Source organism: Symsagittifera roscoffensis, chromosome 1 (genome assembly GCF_963678635.1).
Source record: "Symsagittifera roscoffensis chromosome 1, txSymRosc1.1, whole genome shotgun sequence".
NCBI classification, from domain to species: Eukaryota; Metazoa; Xenacoelomorpha; order Acoela; family Convolutidae; genus Symsagittifera; species Symsagittifera roscoffensis.
The window spans coordinates 17,115,019-17,137,837 of record NC_087062.1 but is presented as its reverse complement, the minus strand read 5'-3'; the positions used below and the strand labels follow the sequence as shown (position 1 = coordinate 17,137,837).

The following is a 22,819-nucleotide window of genomic DNA, read 5'->3' as shown; positions in this document are numbered from 1 at the left end:
GCAATGCAGTTATAACTCTGAACTAGAGTTAATCTTCATATGAAAGTCAACTTTCATATGAAAGTATGAAATCTTGTCTCTTCGAAATTTTAATTGAGTCATATGAGAAAAGAAACCGTAGATTTGAAATTGGACAGCAAACTTGATCATCAAGCAATGAACTTTATGGCGTGCTATATCTCATACGGTTTTACGTGATTACGCCGATACTTCAGAAAAAAATCAAAGGAAAATTTTCATTTTTTAATGAAAAACAGATTTGAAGAAAAGAATCTATTAGATTTATGGAAATATTTTTAGCAATTCAATTTGAATCATTCTGCTTGAGTTCCCGTAGTCACAAGACGCACACTTTTAGCCGATGCCTGGGGAGTCAATTTTGATCCCTTATCAGACTCTTCAACGCTGGTATTGGTCATGATACTTGAGACCGGAAAGCCGAGAAGTGTGGTCGAAAACAAATCGGCCGAAATCTCTACCGGTAGTCGGTCAAGTAAATCCGGGTCTTGTTCGATCGCTTTGAACTCTTTGATCTCAGAAACCGATCCTTCAGGGCTTATTCCGAGCAGAACAGAAATGAGCTCGGCTAGCTCCGAATCGTTGAGCTGCTCGCCTCGGTTTTGAAGTATCTCTATGAAGTCGTCGCGATCGATTATGTAATGGCCTTTTTGGTCCATGACTCCGAGATGCTCAAAAGATTCGGCAATTAGGTGCGGGTTCAGTCCAAAAGCTGGACGATGATTGACGTACAACTTTATGAAAGTGTTCAGGTCGATGTCAGTTACGTAATTTCCGGTCTCCACGTACTTTGAAAACTTAATTTCATTCAGCATGTCTTCGATTTCCTGTTCGGTTGGGTAAAATCCGAGAGCTCGCATTACAAATGGGATCTCGCTGATCGGAATAGTAACGGAGACATGTCGTTTTTTCATCGTGTTGACCCCTTGTGACCTGACCATTGCGTAATAGAAGTAGTCCTCGAGTTCTTTAAACAGTTGACCTTCCCTTCCTCCCTGCATTAGGTCGTAGAAAGGGACTAGGTCTTCGCCGCCTAGCTTAGAACAGGCCTCAATAGCAGGAAAGTGAACCTGGAAAATGGAACAAAGTGAAAAGATAATCCAACATTTATGAAAATGCAATTTCTGAAAGTATAAAAGTGCAAATGTGTTACCCCTATAATTAAAAAGAGAACATTTGCCTTGCTGGTGGGGAATTATCTGACGCTGAAACTGAAAACTGCCGGGTTAAAAGATCTCTCAAATTTGGCGGTCTATTGAGGGAGGGGTACATGAAACTTGCAGATTGAGGAATTGAAACAAAGTAACGGACGGACAAGACAGTCTCCTTTTAAGCGATTATCTTGCGTTTTTTATCGTGAATTGGGAATCATTTATTTTGGAATGATGGGGACGAAAAATTTCGGGTAGTTGAAAAAAACCAATGTGATAAAATGGACTATTTTAGAATGGAAGGGTATAGTTTTCCTTATTTATTTCAATATAGTTTTATCAAGCTTTTATATTTCGTACTGTAACTAACCTTCTCACAATTGAATATCAAATAAGGTGGTGAAAGAAATACACATCCTAGCAAAATTTTTGAGCATAGGATATTATTAAATGTGGCTAAGATTACCTATTCTTGCATTAGTATCAAAAATTACAAGGTATGCTTGTATATCACAGAAAAAGACTTGATAAAAGAAACCCCCCTCCCCACTATCCCACTACCCCATCCTTGCCTCAGTACCTGCCACATCTGGACCGTGCAGTCCACTCCGCCTGCAGTGAATATAAATTTGGAGTCGTGGCTGCAGCAGATGTCTGCTATGCCCTGAGGGTGGGCTACTGTCACCATAGCATCATGTGGGTTCCCATTCACTGGCAGTTTGTGCAGGCCTATTCTGTCCTTGGTGGCGAACGCAATGTACCTATAAAAGTAATTAAAAAAACTTAATAAATGCTCAAAACAAAAACATTTTCCAAATATTGGCTAAAAATAATTGTTTCTACAAGAATATTAGGAATTTTGAAGCTTGCGCATAATATACAGAAAGTACAAATATGCGTTGCGTTCAGAACAACTTTTTGTTGAAACAATTGAAAACTTCAATTTTTTCTGAAAGTTGTTCATTTACGTGCGTTGTTACAATTAAAAGTGTGCATATCAATTGTTTGAAAACTTTTCGCAAGTTTTAGTTATTTGCATGTTTTGTGCATTCACATCTGATTTTAGCTTTATACCTTGGCTCCTTAAATGGGTCTTCGATATGCGGAAGCACCGCCAGTTTGGTCAGCGGCGTCCCGTAAGTCGGCCCGAGAACAGTTTTCCTACACATCTTGGTAGTCGAATTGAACAACTTCAGTTTAAACTGATCGTTCGCTGTAATCAAGAAATCCTCTTTCATAACCGGCGGATACCACGCGAGACTCAAAGGTACCCCGCTTTGCTCGATTTTATTAGTGCTGGCAATTCGGATGTCGTCTTCCGAACTGTTTTCAAGGTCGTACTCGACTAGCACTCTGTCTCTACCGATTGACATAAGTCGTGGAAACTCGTTTTCCAGTGCGACTCCGAACATGATTTCCGTGATCTCTTTGTAGTGCGCTCGGTTTTTGCCGAAGAAAACAAATGGCGCCGAACCTTCGCTAAACTGAGCTTTGTAGACAACCACGCATAAGTCTTTATCTGCAGTCACGAGATATTTAGAATTGTGCGAGAATTTGATATGGGTGATTGACTTTTGCGACATGGCAAAAGGTTGTTTGAGTTCATCAGCCAAGGTCAAAGAATCCATGACCCGAACATTTCCATCGTCAAACCCAAAGGCGATAAAGGTACCTGAGGGGTCATAGGTCAAACATGTCACTAATTGTTTGGGTTTCAGCTTAAGATCACACACGACTTTTTTCTTCTCATAGTCCCAGACTTTGATATAACCTGCAAAACTTCCCATGCAAATGTGCGACCTTTTCGGATGCGCTGCCAGTGCGTAGATTGCTTCATCGTGCTCCTGTGAAATCATTACTAGTTCAGTCCCGTCATTTTGAACCTTTCCTACTTTGGCAGTTATGGTGCTGATGATGAAATCTTTAATGGGAAATTTATTCGCTTCAATTGTCGCATCTGTCGGCATTTTGTTGTTCCTGGCTACCGTGAACGGAAACCCTGGACAGTACGCGAACGACACTGAATTAATGGGGCCAATTCTGTCGAAGTCCTGATACCAATTGATCATTCTTAATTGGTTGTCGTAGAACTTAATGCACCCAGCAATATCACCAGTGACTACGTATTGGTCATGGGTTGTCAATACCGTTAAGGCTCGCTCTTGCAGCTTCACAAGTTTGAATGCTTTTAGTTTGTATAGTGCCGAAGGGGTGCTAGCAGCTTGTCGGTCCAGAGCCTTGTCAGGAGCCCAAACAACCACGTTGCCAGCGCTCGTTGCCGTGAACGTCCATTTACTTCCAGGAGCGTGAATAGATTGGCTGAAGGTACCGACAAATCTATTGAAGTCCTTATCGGTCACTTTAGGGTCATGGTAGTTCAAGTTTTCAGCACCGTCCCAAAGGTAGAATACGACTTGATCTTGGCTGTTAGATACCAACTGAAATGGATTAGCTGGATTGAACTTGATGAACGTTTGAACATGAGTGTCATGGAGGCTCAGAGTGACACTTGCGGTGGCGCTGACACCACTACGAGATGTCCAATCCCAGATGCTGACAGATTGTGGAGTCGAAGAGCTGACACTAGCTATATACTTGGCATCATTAGTCATCGCAATTGCTGCGACACCTGTGTCATCGCCAGATCCGTCAGCACTCGGATGGGGATCAAAAATGGTCTGAACCGGGATGAAAGTGAAGGTATCCCAAATAATTATGGACGCGAACTTCCCAGAATCGGCAGTCACCAGCCAGCGTTTATCTTCGCTTGTAACCGTGCATGTAATTGCGTGACTGTGGCCTTGAAGTAATGTTTGAGTGTTTTCGTTGAAGTCGTACAAAACAGCAATATTCGAACACGTGTACAAAACCGAATCACGGCCAGGATCATCCGCGTTTAGTTTGTACAGCATGTTTAGAGCTGGGCAATATTTGTTCACCCCGAAGCACCAGTCGAGATTCAAGCAATGATTTAACTGTTTGGCAGTCGGCTTTGAGTTTGCCGACGATCCCCTCTTTTTCTCCGGCTGCTCTTTTTTAACCTGACCTGCCGGTGGAGGCTCGGTAGAAGGACCTTCTGTTGTTGTGGACAAATGAGCGTCTGATGAATGACCACCTGCACGACTTGTTGGCTGGGAGGTTTTCTGACCCTCGCCTTCTGTTCCCATTGTTCCCTCGTTCTGAACAGTCTCTTGCTCTGTTCGCATTTCAGAAAGTTCTTGCGCGTTTGGTCCAACAGGTGCGACGATTGTATCATCCGGTTTTATTTTCCCTTCTGTTTCCACGTCCTGTCCTCCTTCTGGAATCGTTTCAGTTCCCGGTTTCTGGAACTCGGGCACTCTGTCGGATGGAATTTGATCTGTTATGTACTCATCTTCAATATGGTTAGAATCTGCTTCGCCTAGCATCTTGTTAGCCATGCTTTCTCTATCATTGTCTAAGTTTTCTTCTCCCTCTTGACTACTCGCGTCATCTTCCTCGTCGTGAACTTTTGCTACTGTTTCAGCATTTTCATCTCCAGGAGTTTCAGCAGGAACTTCTTCGTTTACTTTGTTGTCTTCGGGCTCTTTCAGCTCCTCGACTGTCTCATCGGCCCCAGCATCGTCTTCCGCCTTTTCTTTCGGTGGTTCGTCTTGACCATCTTCTTCAATTTTGTCTCCAGAGTTCTCTTCATTAACTGTTCCCTCCCCCTCCTTGCCCGGCTGAATCTGAAAAAAAAATATTGAGTTGATTACAGTCCAGTTATGAGAATAATTCAACTTAAGTCTATCAGAGCGACGCAAGCCAAAGTATTTCCTAGTTTTAAAATAGTGCAGGTTTTGGCAAACTAGTGCATCACCTTTAAAAAAATAGTATACCAAGGGTATAGCCGGCTGCTGTGTAGAACCGTAAATTTGCGAACTGGGAAATCCTCCCAGAAACGCAACGAAGAGTTTTTAAAAACTGTTGTTTTTCAATATCTTTTATGGAGGGACTGAATGAAATTAATGCGAAGGGGGAAGTCTAGTTAGTGTTTCCTAACTATTAACTTGATCAGTTACTTATTGTGTGATTTTTTTCATGCTTTTTCCACTATCATAATCTTCGCCCCTAGTCATAATCTATTTGGAAAGCAAAACCATTTTTGTTGCAAGAAAATGTTTCTTGGAGTTTTATTTTACAAGCAAAGTTATAACCGGAAAGGGTGTAATGATATATACTCGATCGCTACTCTTGTCTTTCTCATAAATCTTTAAAAATGAGCCCAAAAAATTTCAATCGAGGCCATAGTATGTGAAGTGGTAGATTCAATAAAGTGCTAGATGATTTCATATTTATGCATGCTCTTCACACTGGCGCGCTCGTCATTATGCTCATTTACTTGTACAAAACTTTAAGCGTTTCACCAGATAAAAATAGTTTAACCTTATAAGCAAGCGCTTAAAAGGAACCCAGGCTCAATATTTCGAAAACACTGCGCAACATCGAAACAACTACTGAAACTCGAAATAGAATTAAAACTTTAATTCAATCGAATCATTTGGAAAAAAAACATCCGAATTTTTGATGTCGTATATTGTCAGATAGTCGACAGTGCCCGCAGGAAAATCATCAACAAACCAGCAATCAATTAGCACTAGTTTGCGACTAGTGGTGCAATAGTTTGCGAAAAGTGTGAAATGCGTTCTCGGATTAGCTATTTTTGTTCCGTCTTTCGTAACGAAAGTAACGGAATATTTATGCTCGGGGACAAATTTCGTCATTCTTGTCGGAATTTCTTTATATCACTCAAGAGGTATCGTTGTCTTGAGCTTAAACTTGAAAAGATATTTCACCTGTAATCCTTTTTTATAAAGTTACGGGGGTTTGATTTTTGCCATTTTGGCCAATTTGGGACTATTAAAGCGCGATATATTTGAACGCGTTAACGGAGATTTAATCCGTCTTATAAATCGTTCCAAATTGGTTAAAAGAAGCTGATTCGCAATAATTAATTTGTTACTAGCAGCAAAATCTTCCATTTTTTTTACTTTAAGTGGCGTGTGGGCGTTGAGTTTCACAAAAAATCTCAACATAAAAAATCATTTTTTATTACATTTATTTTGTTCATGTTTTTACTGCCCCATAGACCTTAAAGGGCAGCTGGACCAATCAGGGCTCTGTCCTGATACGACCAGTCTTGTTTTCTATTTAGCCAGCAACTGCTAAGCAAATCTGAGACTCAATTCGGCTAAATAACAGTTTTTAAAAGCAGCATGCAATCTTGTAGACTAAACTGCGTGCGCGACAGCTAAGTCAAAAAGTAAAATATATTTTTCAAAATAAATGTTTCGTACTTTACGCAAGCGTTATTGGCCAAATAAAAGAGCGCCGAAGTACAGGAGTGCCAAAAAAACCTTGCCAAAGAGAATCGATTTTTTTTTCAAAACTAATCGTTGACTAAATTGATTGTTGAAATTAATTTTCAAAATTAATCGTTGACAAAAATACTTTTTGAAAAGACAATTATGAATGAAATGACATACACAACCAAATAACTGACCTCTAAAAATATACGAAAACTTTTAACGCCGTAAACTGAAGCAATCTCAGAGTAACCCTCAGTCTATCTAAGAAACCTTCAGTCTAGTAAAACAGATTGTGGATAAATAAAGAAAAACCATCAATTCAAACAGTGCTAACGTTTGAGCCGAGATATGTCGACACTTTCGACTTAAAAAAAACGAAAGAAAAGAGTGCAATAACTTTAACGCCATACTGAATTTCAAGCCTATCTAATGTATCAAAAACACAGGTGATTTTTGTTTAACTTAAAATTTGGTATATCAATGCTTTTCAGATAGCATGGGAGAAAAATTTTGTCACAAGCACAAAAATCAACTAGCCACTCTATTTCTTTAAAAGTCGGAACAACATACAAATCTTTTTCGAAAATGAGCGAAAAATTTAAATGATTTGATACGAATAAAGAAAATTGCTTGCTCAAGAAAGTGATAAGCTTGCTTAGACACTTCAGGTCGTACAGCTCTATAAAAACAATGAAAATATCCGCAGCAGTTTTGAGTGCTGCGAGCAGTTTTTTTTTGTATTCGAACCTGAAAATCTTCTTTTTGTTCCGAATTTTGTAACAAAAGCAACCGAATATTTGGGCTCAGTTTGATTTGTTTCTTCAAACAAATTTTGACATTGTAACTAGCCCTTTTTAACAACTTCTTAATCTCAATTTTTGACAATTTTGGTCATTTCTTAATCAGATCGTTTTAACTAGCCATGTTTGACGATTTCCTAATCTTAAATTTTGACGAGTTTATTCATTTTTTAATCAGACTATTTCTATATTTTGACTGGATTTATCTATGTTTTGCAAGTGTTTGACTTATGTTATACTCGTCCGTTTATTGGGTTTGGCAGCGTTTGCGAGTGGTTTCGACTGTGATCGACCTATCTTTTGGTTGTGTTGGACATGCTCGATTGTGCATCGACAGTGATCGACCATTGCATATTAAGCTCGTCTACGAGCTGGTCGAAACATGCCAATTTTTGGTCGAGCTGGTCGAAATATTCAGATTTTTGGACGAGACGGTCGAAACAAAGTGAGCACCTCGACCCGGGTATTTTGCGTTCAGCTAAAGCATTTTTATCCTGCAAGTTTCAATTTTTAGATGGCCTTGAAACGGTTACATGTCAGTATTTAGACAGCCGCGTATTCATACTGGTCAGTATTTAGACAAATACTGTTTCAACCAATCAGAATCGAGGCACAGAAGAAATTAATAAATAATTATTATTTATTTTGGATTATTTATGTTTTTTTCTCGATTATGTTTTTGTTGCGTGGAAGCGTGAAATAGTTGGAAAATCGCGGGTATTCACTATCGAGTTCAATTCATCAACGCAGTTTCTGAGTTTTATCAAATCTCCGCCTGTTCTACATAATATCACCGAATTTGAAGTCGAACTGATCAACAGTTATGAAATGAGAAGCTTTTATAACATTACAGTTTATTTGAAACACCCTGTATTGTTGTTGTTGTTGTTGTTGGGGATTCACAGCACTGCTGTTGGGATTCTTGGTCCCGGCGTCTTCTCTACAACAATGTCCACTTGTTTCTGCACGTGATACAATCACAGAATAATTGCCACGTGCACGTTGTCATTTCTGAAAATCTCTCGTTTACAAATTTCCACATCGTGTTTAAAATTCTCGTCTTGAGGCCGATTCGTTTATCAAAATGAATATATGGTTCTAATCGATTTACAATCCTACTGGTTCTGAAAACAAATTCGTTTCTCGCTTTTTCCGTTCTCACTTTTCGCATCTCAAAAATTTCTGTATTTCTAGCCCGTGTGGTTCGCCTGTTTAACACTATTTCATTTCGTTCATTAGAATCAAGACTGGCAAGAAGTAAGATGTTATTTAGCTGGATGAACATGGGCAGGGGTAAAATGTTTAGCAAGCGTAGTTCGTTGATGTACACTCCCGTTTTATTTCCAGTGATCCAACGGATTACTTTCTTTTGAAATCGCTCCAACTGCAATTGATCCCCCCTCGATATATGTGTACATGAGAGTCCGTATAATAACACTGGGAGTATTAGTGACTTATACAGGCCTAACTTTACAAACGTATTTATCTTTGCTGATAGGTTTCTTCTCAGGAGGTACAGTACTTGGTTTGCCTTCTTTAATCTTGTTTCAATGTGTACCTTCCAACTTAAATCGCCCGACACAAAAATTCCCAGATCTTTCACAACCATCGATGTTCCAAGCACTACACCAAAAAGCATAGAGTTAGCGTCTCCGCCCCTAAAACTTACTTTTGCACATTTATCTAGTGCTAATTCCATTTTGTTTTCAGTTACCCACTGCTGAATTTTGTCCAGATCTTCTTGAATTTCAATTGATGTTTTTTTGATGGAAAGTAGTTTAAGATCATCCGCAAAAATATATGGTTCAGAGAATTTGAGTACTTCAGGTAGGTCGTTAATAAAAATGCAAAAGAGCAGTGGTCCCAAAAGTGATCCTTGGGGAACACCACTAGTGACTTCTAAAACTTTTGAGCTGATATTGTCTACTCGTACAAACTGTTTCCTGTTTTTCAAATAGTCATAGAGTACCTCTAACATGCAGCCTCCTATTCCTATAAGTGCAACTTTCTTAAGTAGATCAAAATGCGGAACTTTATCAAAGGTTTTTGCAAAGTCAGTGTAGAATGCTACAATTTCTGCGTTTGAGTCATTGTCAAGCGCTTCATATATTTCTTTCAGGAAAGAGAGCATGTTTGTCAAAACTGATCTACCTTTAGTAAAACCGTGTTGATGTTTCGTCAAATACCAGGCAAAGTAAGGGTACAGGTCTTTGTATATACATTTTTCAAGGACTTTGCTGTCAATATTTAATAGCGATACTGGTCGATAGTTGTTCACCATTTTTCGGTCACCTTTTTTGTGAACAGGAGTAACTGCAGCTGTTTTCCATGAATCAGGTATTTTTCGTAGGCGTTTTACGTTTCTCAAAAGTTTGTTCATCGGTTTGCATATATTGCGGTTCGTTTTCTGAAAAAAGCTAGGTGGCAACCCATTTGGGCCGCGTGACTTTGTTACGTCCAGAGTTGATAAAATCTCACTTACTGTCTTTTTCGATATATCAAATTTCGTTAACAAGGGATTTTCAAATTGAATATCTCTAATACTAAAACTTTCTTTAGGATTAAAAACTGAATGAAAGAAGTCATTTAGCATGTTGACTTGTTCGTTTGGATTTGTGCTTTCAACTTCATCTTTTATGAGTAACTTAGGAAGACTTGTATGTTTATTCAAGTTCTTTAGGTGTTTAAAAATTACATTAGTGTTCCGTGTTCTAAACAATTCCTCTTGGTAGTTTTTCCTGTCCAATTCCGATGATTCAGTTACTAAATTTTCAAACAGTTTAACTTATTGTCTTCTGTAGTTGGTCGGTTTGAGTATACATGATTGCCGTTTTGTTTGTGACTTTTTGATCAAATTTGAAGTGCTACTTGTTATCCAAGGTGGAAGTGATTTCCTATGTCTTGTTCTGAGAGGCACAAAACTCTTAATGATTTCATCCAAATATTGGGTGTACTCCTCATGCATTTTGTTAATGTTTGTGTGGCATACTGGTTCAAATGGGTTCTCGTTTATAAAATTGTTTATTCCTACAAAATCGGCATTTCCAAAACTTCTAAAATTTTCCAAGTATGGTTTCGGCTCTGATACCGTGCATTCAATAGACAACATTATGGCATTGTGATCTGAGCAGTCATAAATCTTGGAAACGTTAAAATCTTGTTCGGCACTTGTATAGCAATTCCGATAAAAGGCTACGTCTAGTATGTTCTTCACACATGTTGGGAAATCTATCGCCTGCCTAAAGAGTCCATTTTCAAAAATTTGCAGTATTTGGTTTTCTTCCTCGTCAGTACTGGTGAGGGTGTTCCAGTTTGTTTCTGGGAAATTTAAATCCCCACATAAGAGAAGCGGTTTGTTTTTAGGAATGGCTTTGATCAGTTGTTCAAATTCATGCACTTTGTATCTGTAATTACTGTTTTTTGGCGGATTGTAGAATGAGCCAATTATCATTTCAGATTGATGAAGTTTTATACTACATAGCACACATGAATCAGGAATGTCATGTTTGGTGGATAAGTCCTCGGTAATTAGACTATTCTTGACAGCTATTAGGCTCCCTCCGTGACAGTTTTTACCACTCACAATAGCTCTATCAGATCTATAGATGTTATATTCACTTAGAAAAAGCTCTGATGATTGAATATTCTCGTTAAGCCAAGTTTCGCTTAAGCATATGACATTAAAATTTCCAACTGCAATTGCATTTGCTAGCTTAGTTCTTCTCTCTATGTTGATTAGGCTTCTAGTATTTAGTTGCAGAATGTTGAGGAATCCTAGTCAATGCTGGGGTTCCTGAACTTCAGTGTCAATAGTTACTTTCACACCATCATTGAACAATTCTAGATTCCTTATTTTCAGCTTTTCGCGAGGAACGCCTTCATCTAGTAGTTGTCTTCGTTTCTTAAGGATTTCGTTCTCTTTAATTGCACTCTCTTTGGTCAATGCTGGTAGCAGGTAGACCTCTTTTTCGACCAATTGTTCTCGCTTTTCTCGGCTTTTTGCTAGTACTAGTCTTGCTTCATGTTCGCTAGGTACAGTTACCAGCAGTGTTCTTGGCTTCATTCGATTACGATCAAATTTTCCCAGTCGTTTTAGTTCTATTATTTTCGGCTTCACTCCAATTATGTCTAGTATTTTGTTTACTTCGTCATTTGTTGGGACAAGGTTTTCTCCTTTTGTTTTCTCAGGGTCCTCTTTGACCCCTTGTATCCTAAAACTTTGATTTATGTTGTGATCAGAGTTAGATCTGGCAGCATGTTGAGTGGTTTGAGCTTGATTTATCCGGGTGGTGGTTTCAGCAGCTACAACGGCACTATAAGTTTTTTCCACTTTATCGCATGTCGTTTTCATTGCATTTCCAATTTTTTGATCTACTAAATCGGTAAGTCTTCTTTCCATGCTTTTAAGGCTTTCAGTTACATCAATGTTTGAGAGCTTCTCGTCTATGTTGGCCAGGGTTTTGCATCTTATAAAGTTGTCTCGTTCATTATTTTGCACACAAGTATTACAAAGCAACATGACATTCGGCCCTAGTTCTTTTATTCCATTTATGGCCACTAGAGACAAGCCAACACAAGTTGGTTCCAAATGCATTTGAGCGTTGCATGCGACACAAGTGTATGTTTTCTCGTTGCCGGCAAAGCCTCTTTTACATGTTTTGCAGTTTTTGCCCATTTTTGCTTATACTATGGATAGAAAAACAGTTAAACCTGGTGGTTCCCGAAAAGGGGAGGCCTGTGGCTCACTCAGGGGAAAAAGAAGAAATAGACAAACCTGGTGGTTCCCGAAAAGGGGAGGCCTGCGGTTCACTATTTCTACTTACGTTAATAGGGGCACTGACAGTTCTTGAAACGACACTCGTAATATACCAGATGTCCTTCTGTATTGCAGATGTTGGAATGTTTATCGTATAAGATTTTATTCTTGAGAATACTTTTAATGCCCTTCAGACCTTCTTCACTGAGGTGCACTTCGTCAGTTTTCAAATGATATGAGCTGTGGATTTTTTCACTCACTCCTCTAAATTTCCAAGTTCCTTTTATCTTTCTTAGGAATTCGTTTATTTTTGCAGATCGAGCTCGGTTCTCACTACGATGAGGGATTCCGATGACGAAAACTTTTTTGGCTCGTTCACACAGCTCCTCGGCTAGCTTCGACAGTTCTTCAGCAATGTCGCCTGCAGGTATACTGGAGGGGTCTTTTCCGTTGAAGGCGTCGTTTCCGCCGATGAGCAGAGCGATGATGTTGAATTTGTCTTTCTCGGGTAAGAAGTTTTGGACCGCACCAATTCGGGCCCCAGGTAGGGACAAGATATTGAAATTTGGAAAATCAAGATGGCGTGCTTGAGAATCCGCAATCAGGAGATTTTTTGAAGATGATGTCTTGAGCAAGTGATATCTTCTGTCGGACATTTTATCGCGGGGCAACCATTGCTACCCCGGTAAACATTTCAAGTATCTGAAACTATTTAATAAGTCTATCACAACAAAAAGTATAATTAGTAGCAAAAAGTTTGGACAGACAGAATTAATTAAAATGAGCAATCAGTGCGTTTCGACGTTTTTTGGCATGCAAAATCTGGAGCCGAACAACCTTGAATTTTTTGTCAGACCATATTCAAAATGCGAGATCGTCGGTTATCCGATGATTAAGCTAGCCTACTTTTTAAATACAGCTATTAACATCCAGATTTTTCTATAAAACGTTTCGACGCTTCGGATGCAATCGCCCTCCGTGGCTATAGGTTTTAAGCGAAACTCGGATCAACTTAACAATCCCCTTCCCCCCTATTGTAACTACTAAAGAATCTCCACCCGTGTTAATAAAAACAGTAAGTTCGCACAAGAGCATTGTATGTAAATTCGGAATTTGCTGGAGTCTGATTGGTCGAAAGTTCGCTGCAAGTAATCTTTTTAACGATCTCCTCCCTTTTTTTGAAAGGGGGGTTGTTAAGTAGATTCCTTAACTCTGCTTTATGAACTTTCGACGTTATGTTTATTTCAGTTTTAATTTCCGTTGATGTCTAGACAGTTGCTCTTTTTAATTAACTCTGTCTGTCCGAACTTTTTGAATTCTCTATAAAACGATAGTTGGAAGGACAGCAACCACTTTTGGTGCGATTTTTAGAGAGTTGCAAAAAGTTCGGACAGACAGAAATAATTAAAAAGAGCAATCTGCCAATTTTGAGCAATTTTTGCATGCAAATTTGAATTTTTAGGTGACATTGAGACAAACTTTCAGTCTGAAAAATTAGCTTTTGCATGCAAAAATTGTCTGAAAAAGGTCATTTGCTCTTTTTAATTAATTCTGTCTGTCCGAACTTTTTGCTACTAATTATAAAGACGATGCGACAAACAGATTCTCCGGCGGCCAGTCAATAAGCTAAGAGCAGAGTGGGTCCAAGAGCAGAAAAACAAAAAAATATCAATTTTTACAAACTAATCGGTAAATTAAGTATAAGAATTTTCAAAATTATTAAAGAAACGAATATTTTATGCACAATTTGAGTAAATTAATTAAGATTTAAAAAAAATTTAATCAAAAAATTTAATGAAACTATTCAATTCATGCTTAGTTTAATCATTTTCTTGGTATTTTTTGACGATTCTAATAATTGTTTTAACAATTAGCCCGTATAAATCAACTTAAATCAAAATCAACATGTTTTTCTGCTCCTGGACCCATTCTGCTCTTAGATCATTCTGCTTATAGCTGCGCCTCCAAATTCTCTAATACTATTTCTGAGAAATAGAACTCGACTAAATTCGAACAGTTCAATTGCTGCGCCTCCAAATTCTCTAATACTATTTCTGAGAAATAGAACTCGACTAAATTCGAACAGTTCAATTGCTGCGCCTCCAAATTCTCTAATACTATTTCTGAGAAATAGAACTCGACTAAATTCGAACAGTTCAATTTACGTGTTTTAACTGGGTGCCGGACATCAAGCCGACGGGACTTCAAGCCGAATCGTAAAATTAGGGACTTCAAGCCGAAAATTTTCTCATTAAGTCATGAAATAAGGTTATTTTGAAAACTTTTTAAAAAGAATTTCTCAATTTCATGATCTTTATTCGGTAATTAATAGCGTTTTCACGAAATTTAAAGCTCCAAATGAAGTATAGGAAAAGTGAAAAATAAAACACGGTTGAAGGTAATTTTCTTGTTTATAATTTATGCATTTCAAAAAACGGCTGATATTATTAACTTATGCCAATCATAAGTAATTCATTGTCATAAATAACGCTTATTATGGACTAAACTAGCCTGAAATTTTGAAAAGAAACGTTTTACAGATGAAAAAAATAATGGTTTGAGGTGCTTGTAAAGTTTAATTTTCGGCCTGAAGTCCCTTCGGCTTGAAGTCCCGTCGGCTTGTTGTCCTAGACCCGCAGCGGATATAGGCAATTTTGTTAATGATTTCCTTCCTTTATACTGAGGAAACATGGGTGCCGGACATCAAGCCGACGGGACTTCAAGCCGAATTGTAAAATTAGGGACTTCAAGCCGAATAATTCCTTATAAAATCGTGAAATATGAACAATTTGAAAACTTTTTCGAAGAATTTCTGAATTTCATGATCTTTCTTCACTATTTATTGGCGTTTGCATATAATTTAAGCCTCCAAATGATGTTCCGGAAAGTTGAAAAGTAAAACATGGTTGAAGGCATTTTTCATGTTTATAATTTATGCATTTCAAAAACCGGCTGATGTTATTAACGGATGCGAATCACAAATGGTGCATTGTCATGAATAACGCTTACTATGGACTAAACTTGCCAAATTTTTAGAAAAGCAACATTTTGCAGATGATAAAATAGCGTTTTGGGGTGCTTGTAAAGTTTTAATTTCGGCTTGAAGTCCCTTCGGCTTGAAGTCCCGTCGGCTTGTTGTCCTAGACCCAGGAAACATAGCTACCATGTTTTTCCTCCTGCTAACAGCTCCCATATTTTAAAATTCCATTTTTAAAGGTTTCATTGAAGTTTAGTATCGACAGAAAATAGATTTGGTTAAATTGGTCTTACACGGTCTGCTGGTCTTTCTCTTTTACTTGAGACTAAGTTATGCAGCCAAGGTCAGAATGACAAACAAATCAAACGCCGTTAAATTGAACTAACTGAACCAACAAACTGCTGATTGTTGGGTTTGAGAAATTACCACGTCGAACTGAACAATCTTAATTCATTTATTACTGATATATAATTTTGACCCCCAAATAGCTGAAACTTTTCATAAAACATGGAAGAACAAGAAGCTGCTTCAGGAAAACAAGGCGTCAAGAGATGTTTGTCTGAAATTGACTTTCCTTCATCCCAGAAAATTCCCAAATTAATTTACGAGGTTCCCCCAAACAGAAGCGAAAATGCAGTCGAAAATGATGCTTTCACCACAGGCAGAAAAGAAGATAATGCAACTTTGGAATATTCTAACAATAATGTCGGATTTTTGGGCGACGAAGAACAATTAGCATCTGTAAGTCTGACTGAAAAGAGTTCTTCTGTGTTTAAAGGCAGAGAACATCATGTTCAGGTTTCTAATATCGATATTCAAAAAGTGGGAGAGATCAATGAATGTGGAGTTTTGGCAGAAGAAAACGAAGCATGTGAATCTTCTCAATACGAAGAAGTTGAAATCGGAACAAAAAATATTGTTGTTCAAAAAGCTGATGGTGAAGAAACGGTGACAACTGAAAAGAACAAGGAAAGAGAATCCGAGTTTGAAACCACGACGACCGAAGGGGGAAAAAGAAGCGAAGTCGAAGTCGAAGTCGAAGCCGAAGCCGAGTTAACAATGACGACATTGGAAGAGGACAAAAGAAGCGAAGTCATAGGTGAGTTAGAAAGTAAGACTGAAGGAGATAAGAAAACTGGAACCGAAGGTGAGATAGCTCCGGCTGAAGATGTGCCCGCAACTTCGGCTGAAAATAAATTGATAAGCGAAGATAAATCCGAAAAGGAAGGAGAAAATCCAGAGAACGACAGCAAAGCAGACACTGGAGTTTTGTTAACGGTATCAAAATCAGAATGGGAAACGAATCAAGGAGAATATTACTACCACTACACAACACAAGGAATGTTCAAAACATACACAAAGAAGAAGACATACGGGATTTTTCTTTGGACATTTTTCGATAAAATTAATGAACAGCCTCAAGCTAGTTCTCGCTAAGTGGCCAAATTGCTGAAGTCTGTACAAGCATTAGGGCAAGTTAGGACAGTAAGTTCAAATTTTTGCATACTTCTCATATCAGGTCAAAGTCCTGATTGTTCTGACGGTTACTCGATTTGCATGGAAGCAAATTTGGTTTAAAAATTTGATAGAATCAGAGATTAAATGAACTTTTGTTCCGACTTTCGAAAAATATGACAGAACATTTGAGCTCAAGTTTTTCACGCAAACTTGGGTTTTTAACCAGCCATTTTTGACCTTAATTAATCATGACATCTAAAAACTTTTGTTAACTTGACAGTATTAACACGTAAAAGGCAATTGAACCGGTTAGGAAACATTCCAAATCACATTGACGCGAGCTATTTGATAAAATTATTATGTTACTAGGCGTAAGATACATCACCGTGTACTTAACATAGTAAGGGGAACCATTTAGGTGACAAATGTGTGCAATTTGCAATAATGGGCTTGTACAACCCATACTTGTCGCAAATCTGCGAATAGTTTGAGCACTCAGAAATGTCTTGTAACTTAATTCGATTTCTGAATAATTTCTTCCTTAAATAGTTTTATTTTCGTGAGTCGCACTAGTAATTTGGTACTAATATCTTTGAACATTTCTATAATGTACCAGATAACTTGCAATCAATTTTGAACGACAAGCAAATCAATCCGAGTACACCAATTTACAAATGCAATCTCGGCTTGGGAGTGTATGCAACAAATTTGAAGCCATCTACAAGTGATAAAGACTTAGGCGACGCGTTGTTTCTAGGAGGCACAAGTCCTCGGACGTTAGCGAAAAAGAGAGCCTTCATTGCACTGAAGCGCACAGACATTATGCAGTCTTTTAAACTCCGTTCGTATCGCAGGAGAGACGCGTTCAAGATTGATACCCGGGAACCTATTTTGTTGACGCAGGTTCGCCATTACTCATCAAACCGCTAAAGAACTTGGACCGACGAGAAAAAAATTTCAATTACTTATTATTTTTTCTAAATGTCTATCAAAATGTCTATCAAACTAAAAATAGTTATATTTTTCTTTTTAGTTTTAACTTATATGTCAAACAGGGGCGGATCTAGGATTTTCTCGAAAGGGGGGGGGGCGCGGATTTTCAAAAAAAAATATTTCGAAAATTTTGTCGACCTTTGTTTTTTTTAGGTCGACCGAATTGATTTTTGAGCTCTCCCTAAGCATGGTTTGGTCCCTTTTTCGGCAAAATTTTCTGCGCCGCAGGCAAAAACTTAAAAAAACAGTCCAAAAAGGCGTTTCAGAAAAATTTTAGGGTCGTTCGGCCAAAAATGGATTTCTTAAAAATTACCAAAGGGGGGACCCTTTGGGTTGGCAGGGGGTCGAATCCCTGAGGAAGGGGTGTACGCCCCCAGCCCTCCCCCCCCCTAAATCCGCCCCTGATGTCAAACCTATCTGAAATCAGAACTCTTAGAAAAGAATATAACTTACTCCAATTCACTTTTTCCCTGAACAAAAACTTTGTTTTCACAGCCGTTCACTGAGCTTAGTTACAACTTAATTGTTTGTTCCTGTTCAATAAGTTTTTCGTCTCTCTTCTCTGGTAAGCTATCGTTTTGTAATATACTCATCTAGGGTTGGGTTGGTCTTTAGAGTTTTTTTGAAAACACGAAAAGCGCTTTGTCTTAAGTAAACTTTTGAAGCTGTGGAAGTATCGTTATTGTTTCAAAAATTATCAAAAAATTTTCATACCACAGTTTTCACAAATCGTGGTATTCAAATTGAAGCCACCTCAATTTCTTAAGGCAAAAAGGGATATTAATAGCAACATGACCAGTGTACGTATTTGAAATGATTACAACATTTAAACTTTAAAATCAAAAGCGTAAGCCAGCAGAATTGCAGCAAACTTTCAGTCGCTTTTCAACTCAAGTATATACAAATTTTGCTGGTTGTTCCGACTTTCGTAACGAAAGTAACGGAATATTTGTGCTCATGGTGTATTTTTTCTTCAGAAAAATTTAGACTTTTTAACTAGCCATTTTTGACGAATTTTTTAAATATCATTCAAAAATTTTGTTGATCCGAGCTTAAATGTGAAAAGATATTTTACCTGTGATGATTTTTAGTAACGTTATGGGGGTTTAAATATTGCCATTTTGGCTAATTTGGGACAATTAACGCGCACTATTAACGTAAGCGAATGTTAAGCTGCAATTGCCTTAACTATGGAGTGAAATTGCGTTGGGTAAATTGTCATTAGATGAAACGAAACATAGGGTGAGACAGTTTTGGTTAAAACGGAAAAGGGTATTTTGGAATAAGGAAAACGTCATGAAACCGTTTAGTCCGTCTTAGAAGTCGTACCAAATTGGTTGATAGAAGCTTATTTGCCAAAATTGAGTTGTTAAAAGGAGCAAAACCTATCACTTTGTACTTTATATGACGTGTGGGGGTGATTTTCACAAAACATGTCAAATAAAAAAAAGTTAGTTTTAGTTTCTTATTTTTAATTTTTTCATGATATTATTGCTTCATAGACTTTAAAAGGCAGTAGGAAGATTCTTGCTTTGCCCTGATACGAGCTGTCTTGTATTTATTTGGATCTAACTAATTCCGCTGAATGCAGTTATAGTGGTACAAAATATTTGCACGCTGCTACCCATTCAAGAAAAAAATACAAAAGAAAATTTTTCAAAAATTGGTGAGGTTTAGATGGGATAGGAGATCCAGAGGGCATAAAATTGATTGTCATTAGGCTTCAACAACATTTCAAATTTTATGGGGATGTGGATAACCTATTCCGATACAATTGTGCAAATTGAGACGGTCAAGGTTAAACACAAATTGTCATAAATTAGAGTCTTCTTCCAACATGTTAGCAAAAAACACCTAACAGTCAACAGCCTTCAATTAAAAGTGCATGAACTCAATGAAGATATAAATTATTGGTCCGTCCCAGTTTTGTGTCTTTTGTATTTTTCCGGTTTCCGTCAATAGTTTGTCGGAACAATTTAGGCAATTAGCATTCTCTCTTCCAATTTTTTGATAAAAAATAACTTCCTTCCCTTTCACTCGTTTTTGTTTTGGGGGAAAGGACGATGTGAAAACGATTTTAAAATTAGGTACTCGTTTTGAAGTATGGTCCCGTTTCCGTTTGAAACATTGTTTAGAAGTATGGTTCTGTAAAACCACCAATTGTCCCATTTAAAAATCAGAAAATAAATTTTTTGAAAAGTAGATTTTTGGTTTTCTTAGTGAGTAATTTTTTGGTAATTCTGTTTTGGAGAGGGTTTTAGCGGCAAATCCAATGAAAAAATGTTTTAAAATGTTCATTTTGTTTTAATCCACTTGAAGTACAAGCTTCTAAACGAGCTTTTGAATGGGACTCAAAAACGCACCCGCATTTAAGTAGGGTTTTGAAACAATTGATTATAAAGAGTTTTTGTGATCTAAAAAATTGTCATTATAATTGATTTCCATGTTACGCTCAGGTAAAAATTTGGATTGAAAATAGTTTTAAATAAAAAAATTTCTGGTGAAAATATAATTCATTAGAATTCATTGGTAATCTATTATAATGGTATTTGTATTAATTAGAAAATCAAATTCAAAAGATTTGTTCCCACTTTATTTTTGTTTCGCGTCATGCGAAATCTTGCAAGAGTTTTTGAATTTATCAAATGAGTAATGCGGAAACTTTGCAACGCGAGTCTACGGCCTGCTCCATTTCTAAACCTGAACTCAACATGCAAAAAGATTCAATTAACCTCTCCCCCAAACGTTGGCCCCTTTACTCCCTTAAAAATTTAAGAACATTGTTGAAAGGAACAAAATTGGCTTATTGAGTAACTTAAGAAAATAAATAAATATCAAAATTGCGCAAAGCTGAAATGAACAAGAAAAAACCAACTTTAGTTTAAAACGTAAAAAGACTTTATGTGGGTTAAATTCGCATCTCAAAGAAGTGGAATAAAATCGGTAATAATTGAGTTTCATTGTCAATTTCCACAAAACAAAATCGATTATGATAGAGTTAGTTGCAAAATGGATTTTGTTGCCTCGAAAAATGGTAATACTAGAATCCATTTTTAAATGATTATAATAGTTTCTTTTCACTTTTGAGGACAATGACAATAAAGCTCAATTATATTTGATTGTTATTCATGGAACTCCAATGCGGGTATCCAAACTAAAAGTGAGCTTGGGAATCTTAGCGTGGTCTATTTGAAAGGAAGTGATAATATCTTGATCTTATTCCTCCCTCTCTTCTAAAACTACAAAAAAACTTGTTCATGAATTGTTCAACCACAATTTGAATGGGTAAAACTTAGGGTCTTTCCCTTTATCGCCCCTCCAAAATTGACAATTTTTTTGGCTCTTTTACAGTTCCCCTTTTCAAATTCAACTTTGAAAAGCTTATTTAACGTTGTCAAAAGGCAATTAAATTTGGCGGGGTGAACGAATAGACAACTGTGAACAGATTTGTTCTTCATACCTTACAGCGTAACATCACGCATTTAGCCGTAATAAAACGTAAAACAAACATTAAACTCGTGGCTCTTTTTCCTTCCCCCCTACCGCGTATGAGCATCAATTTTATAATGTAATGAGTGGTTTTACAAGGTTTAATTATAAAGACCAAAAATGTTTGTCATGGCCTGATTAGTCCGCATGCCAACTTTCTTGTTAATAGGTTGATGGGAACAGTAATTTTACTTGTAAAAAACTGCAGGTGGGGGAAAAGGAAAAGAGCCAAACTCGTTATTTTGGAAAGTGGGGGGGGGGGGCGGAGGGGGGAGGAGGGAACTGGATAGGAGCAAAATTTTTTATCATGAAAAAAAGTTTTTACTATCCTCAGGTTAAATTTGAAAAGATGTTTCACCTGTGATCAATTTTCGTAAAGTTATTGGGGTTTAAAGGCAGCCGTTTTGGCCAATTTGGGACAATTAACGCACGATATATTTTGTGCTATTAACGCGTAAGCAGAAATTTTATCCGTCTTAGAAATCGTTTCAAATTGGTTGAAGGAAGCTCATTTGTTATTGATTTGTTACTATCACTTTGTACTTTATATGGCGTGTGGGGGGATGATTTTCACAAAAATACTCAGCTTAAAAAAATTGTTTTATTTCATTACTTTTAATTTTTTCTTGTTATTAAATTACTTGTTATTCTTGTTATTTATTTTTAACTATAAAAGGCAGTCGAAACATTCAGGTCTTCGCCCTGATACGAGCAGTTTTGTTTGTTTCGTCTATATTTTTTTTACTGGAGGGGTTATAATTTACTGGAGAGCTGTAATGAGAAAAAGCCAAAAATTGCTTAAATTTGTTCACTTGATCACACTGACATGTTTGTTTTAGCGTTTGGGCTCTTTTCCAGTTCTCCCCCTTTCAAAATACCGAGTTTTATGTATGTGTTACGTGTTATTACGGCTAAATGCGTGATGTTACGCTGTAAAGTATGAAGAACAAATCTGTTCAAAATTGTCGATTTGTTCACCACGCCAAATTTCATTGCATTATGACAATGTTAAATAGACTTTTCAGTATTGAATTTGAAAGGGGGGGGGGACTGGAAAAGAGCCAGCGTTTGCAACATTTTAAATTGGGCAATTTCGAAATTTAGTATTAGCCTTTTGGCATACCGCAAAGAGGGGACTGGAAAAGAGCCGGAACTGACCATTTAATATCAAAAAACACCCCGTTGAGCAATAAGAGTAACTAACTTGTTCTTCGTCATCCTGTCGCTCACTCTCTACATGTCCAGTCTCTTCACCCGCTTCCACTTCTTTCGGATCCTCTTCCTTCTCTTCGTGAACCCGAATCACTTCGTCTGCGGTTGGCTCCCCCGTTCCCTCTCCCTCTCCCTCTACCCCTTCCTCGCCTGCATCTGGTTTCGCCTCTTCCTCTGTTGCGGCCACTTCAGCTTCGGCAGCGGCCGCTACTGCTGGTGACTCGACCTCATCTGCAACCTTTGACGGTTCTACCTCAACTTCTGCATCTTCTGCGATTTCTGGTTTTTCAACATTTTCAACATTTTCTGGCTCTTCGGGCTGCTCCGGTGGGGGCTCCTCCTCTCCCGCGACAACATTTTCGGCTGGCGGCGCATTTTCACCCGAACTCTCTCTACTTTCTTCTTCGGGTTTTGGCGCTTCCTCTGAATTATCTGCCATGATTTTTAGATGGTGATTAAAATTTCTTCAAAATTATAAACTAGGTTTTTGAAAGCTAAAATTAAAAAAAATGAAAAAAACCGTGGTAGTCTGAATCGATAATTTTAATATGCTACAAAACTAAACGCTCTGCATCAAATGTTTTTTAAAAACTACAAGAAAAACAATTGTATTTTAATGCATTCGGTCGAATGTTTTG

At 37.6% G+C, this 22,819-nt stretch overlaps 1 protein-coding gene across 1 annotated transcript; it reads right to left on the bottom strand.

Annotated features, from left to right (window-relative positions):
- Window positions 1-258: 258 nt before the first annotated feature.
- LOC134856966 (cilia- and flagella-associated protein 251-like) lies at window positions 259-22,797 on the bottom strand. The gene is made up of 4 exons (XM_063873280.1): window positions 22,174-22,797; window positions 2,244-4,876; window positions 1,750-1,930; window positions 259-1,088 (listed from the first exon to the last, which is right to left on the bottom strand). The coding sequence occupies exons 1-4, from the start codon at window positions 22,618-22,620 to the stop codon at window positions 315-317; spliced, it is 4,035 nt and encodes a 1,344-aa protein (XP_063729350.1). The 5' UTR covers window positions 22,621-22,797; the 3' UTR covers window positions 259-314.
- Between the last annotated feature and the right edge of the window lie 22 nt (window positions 22,798-22,819).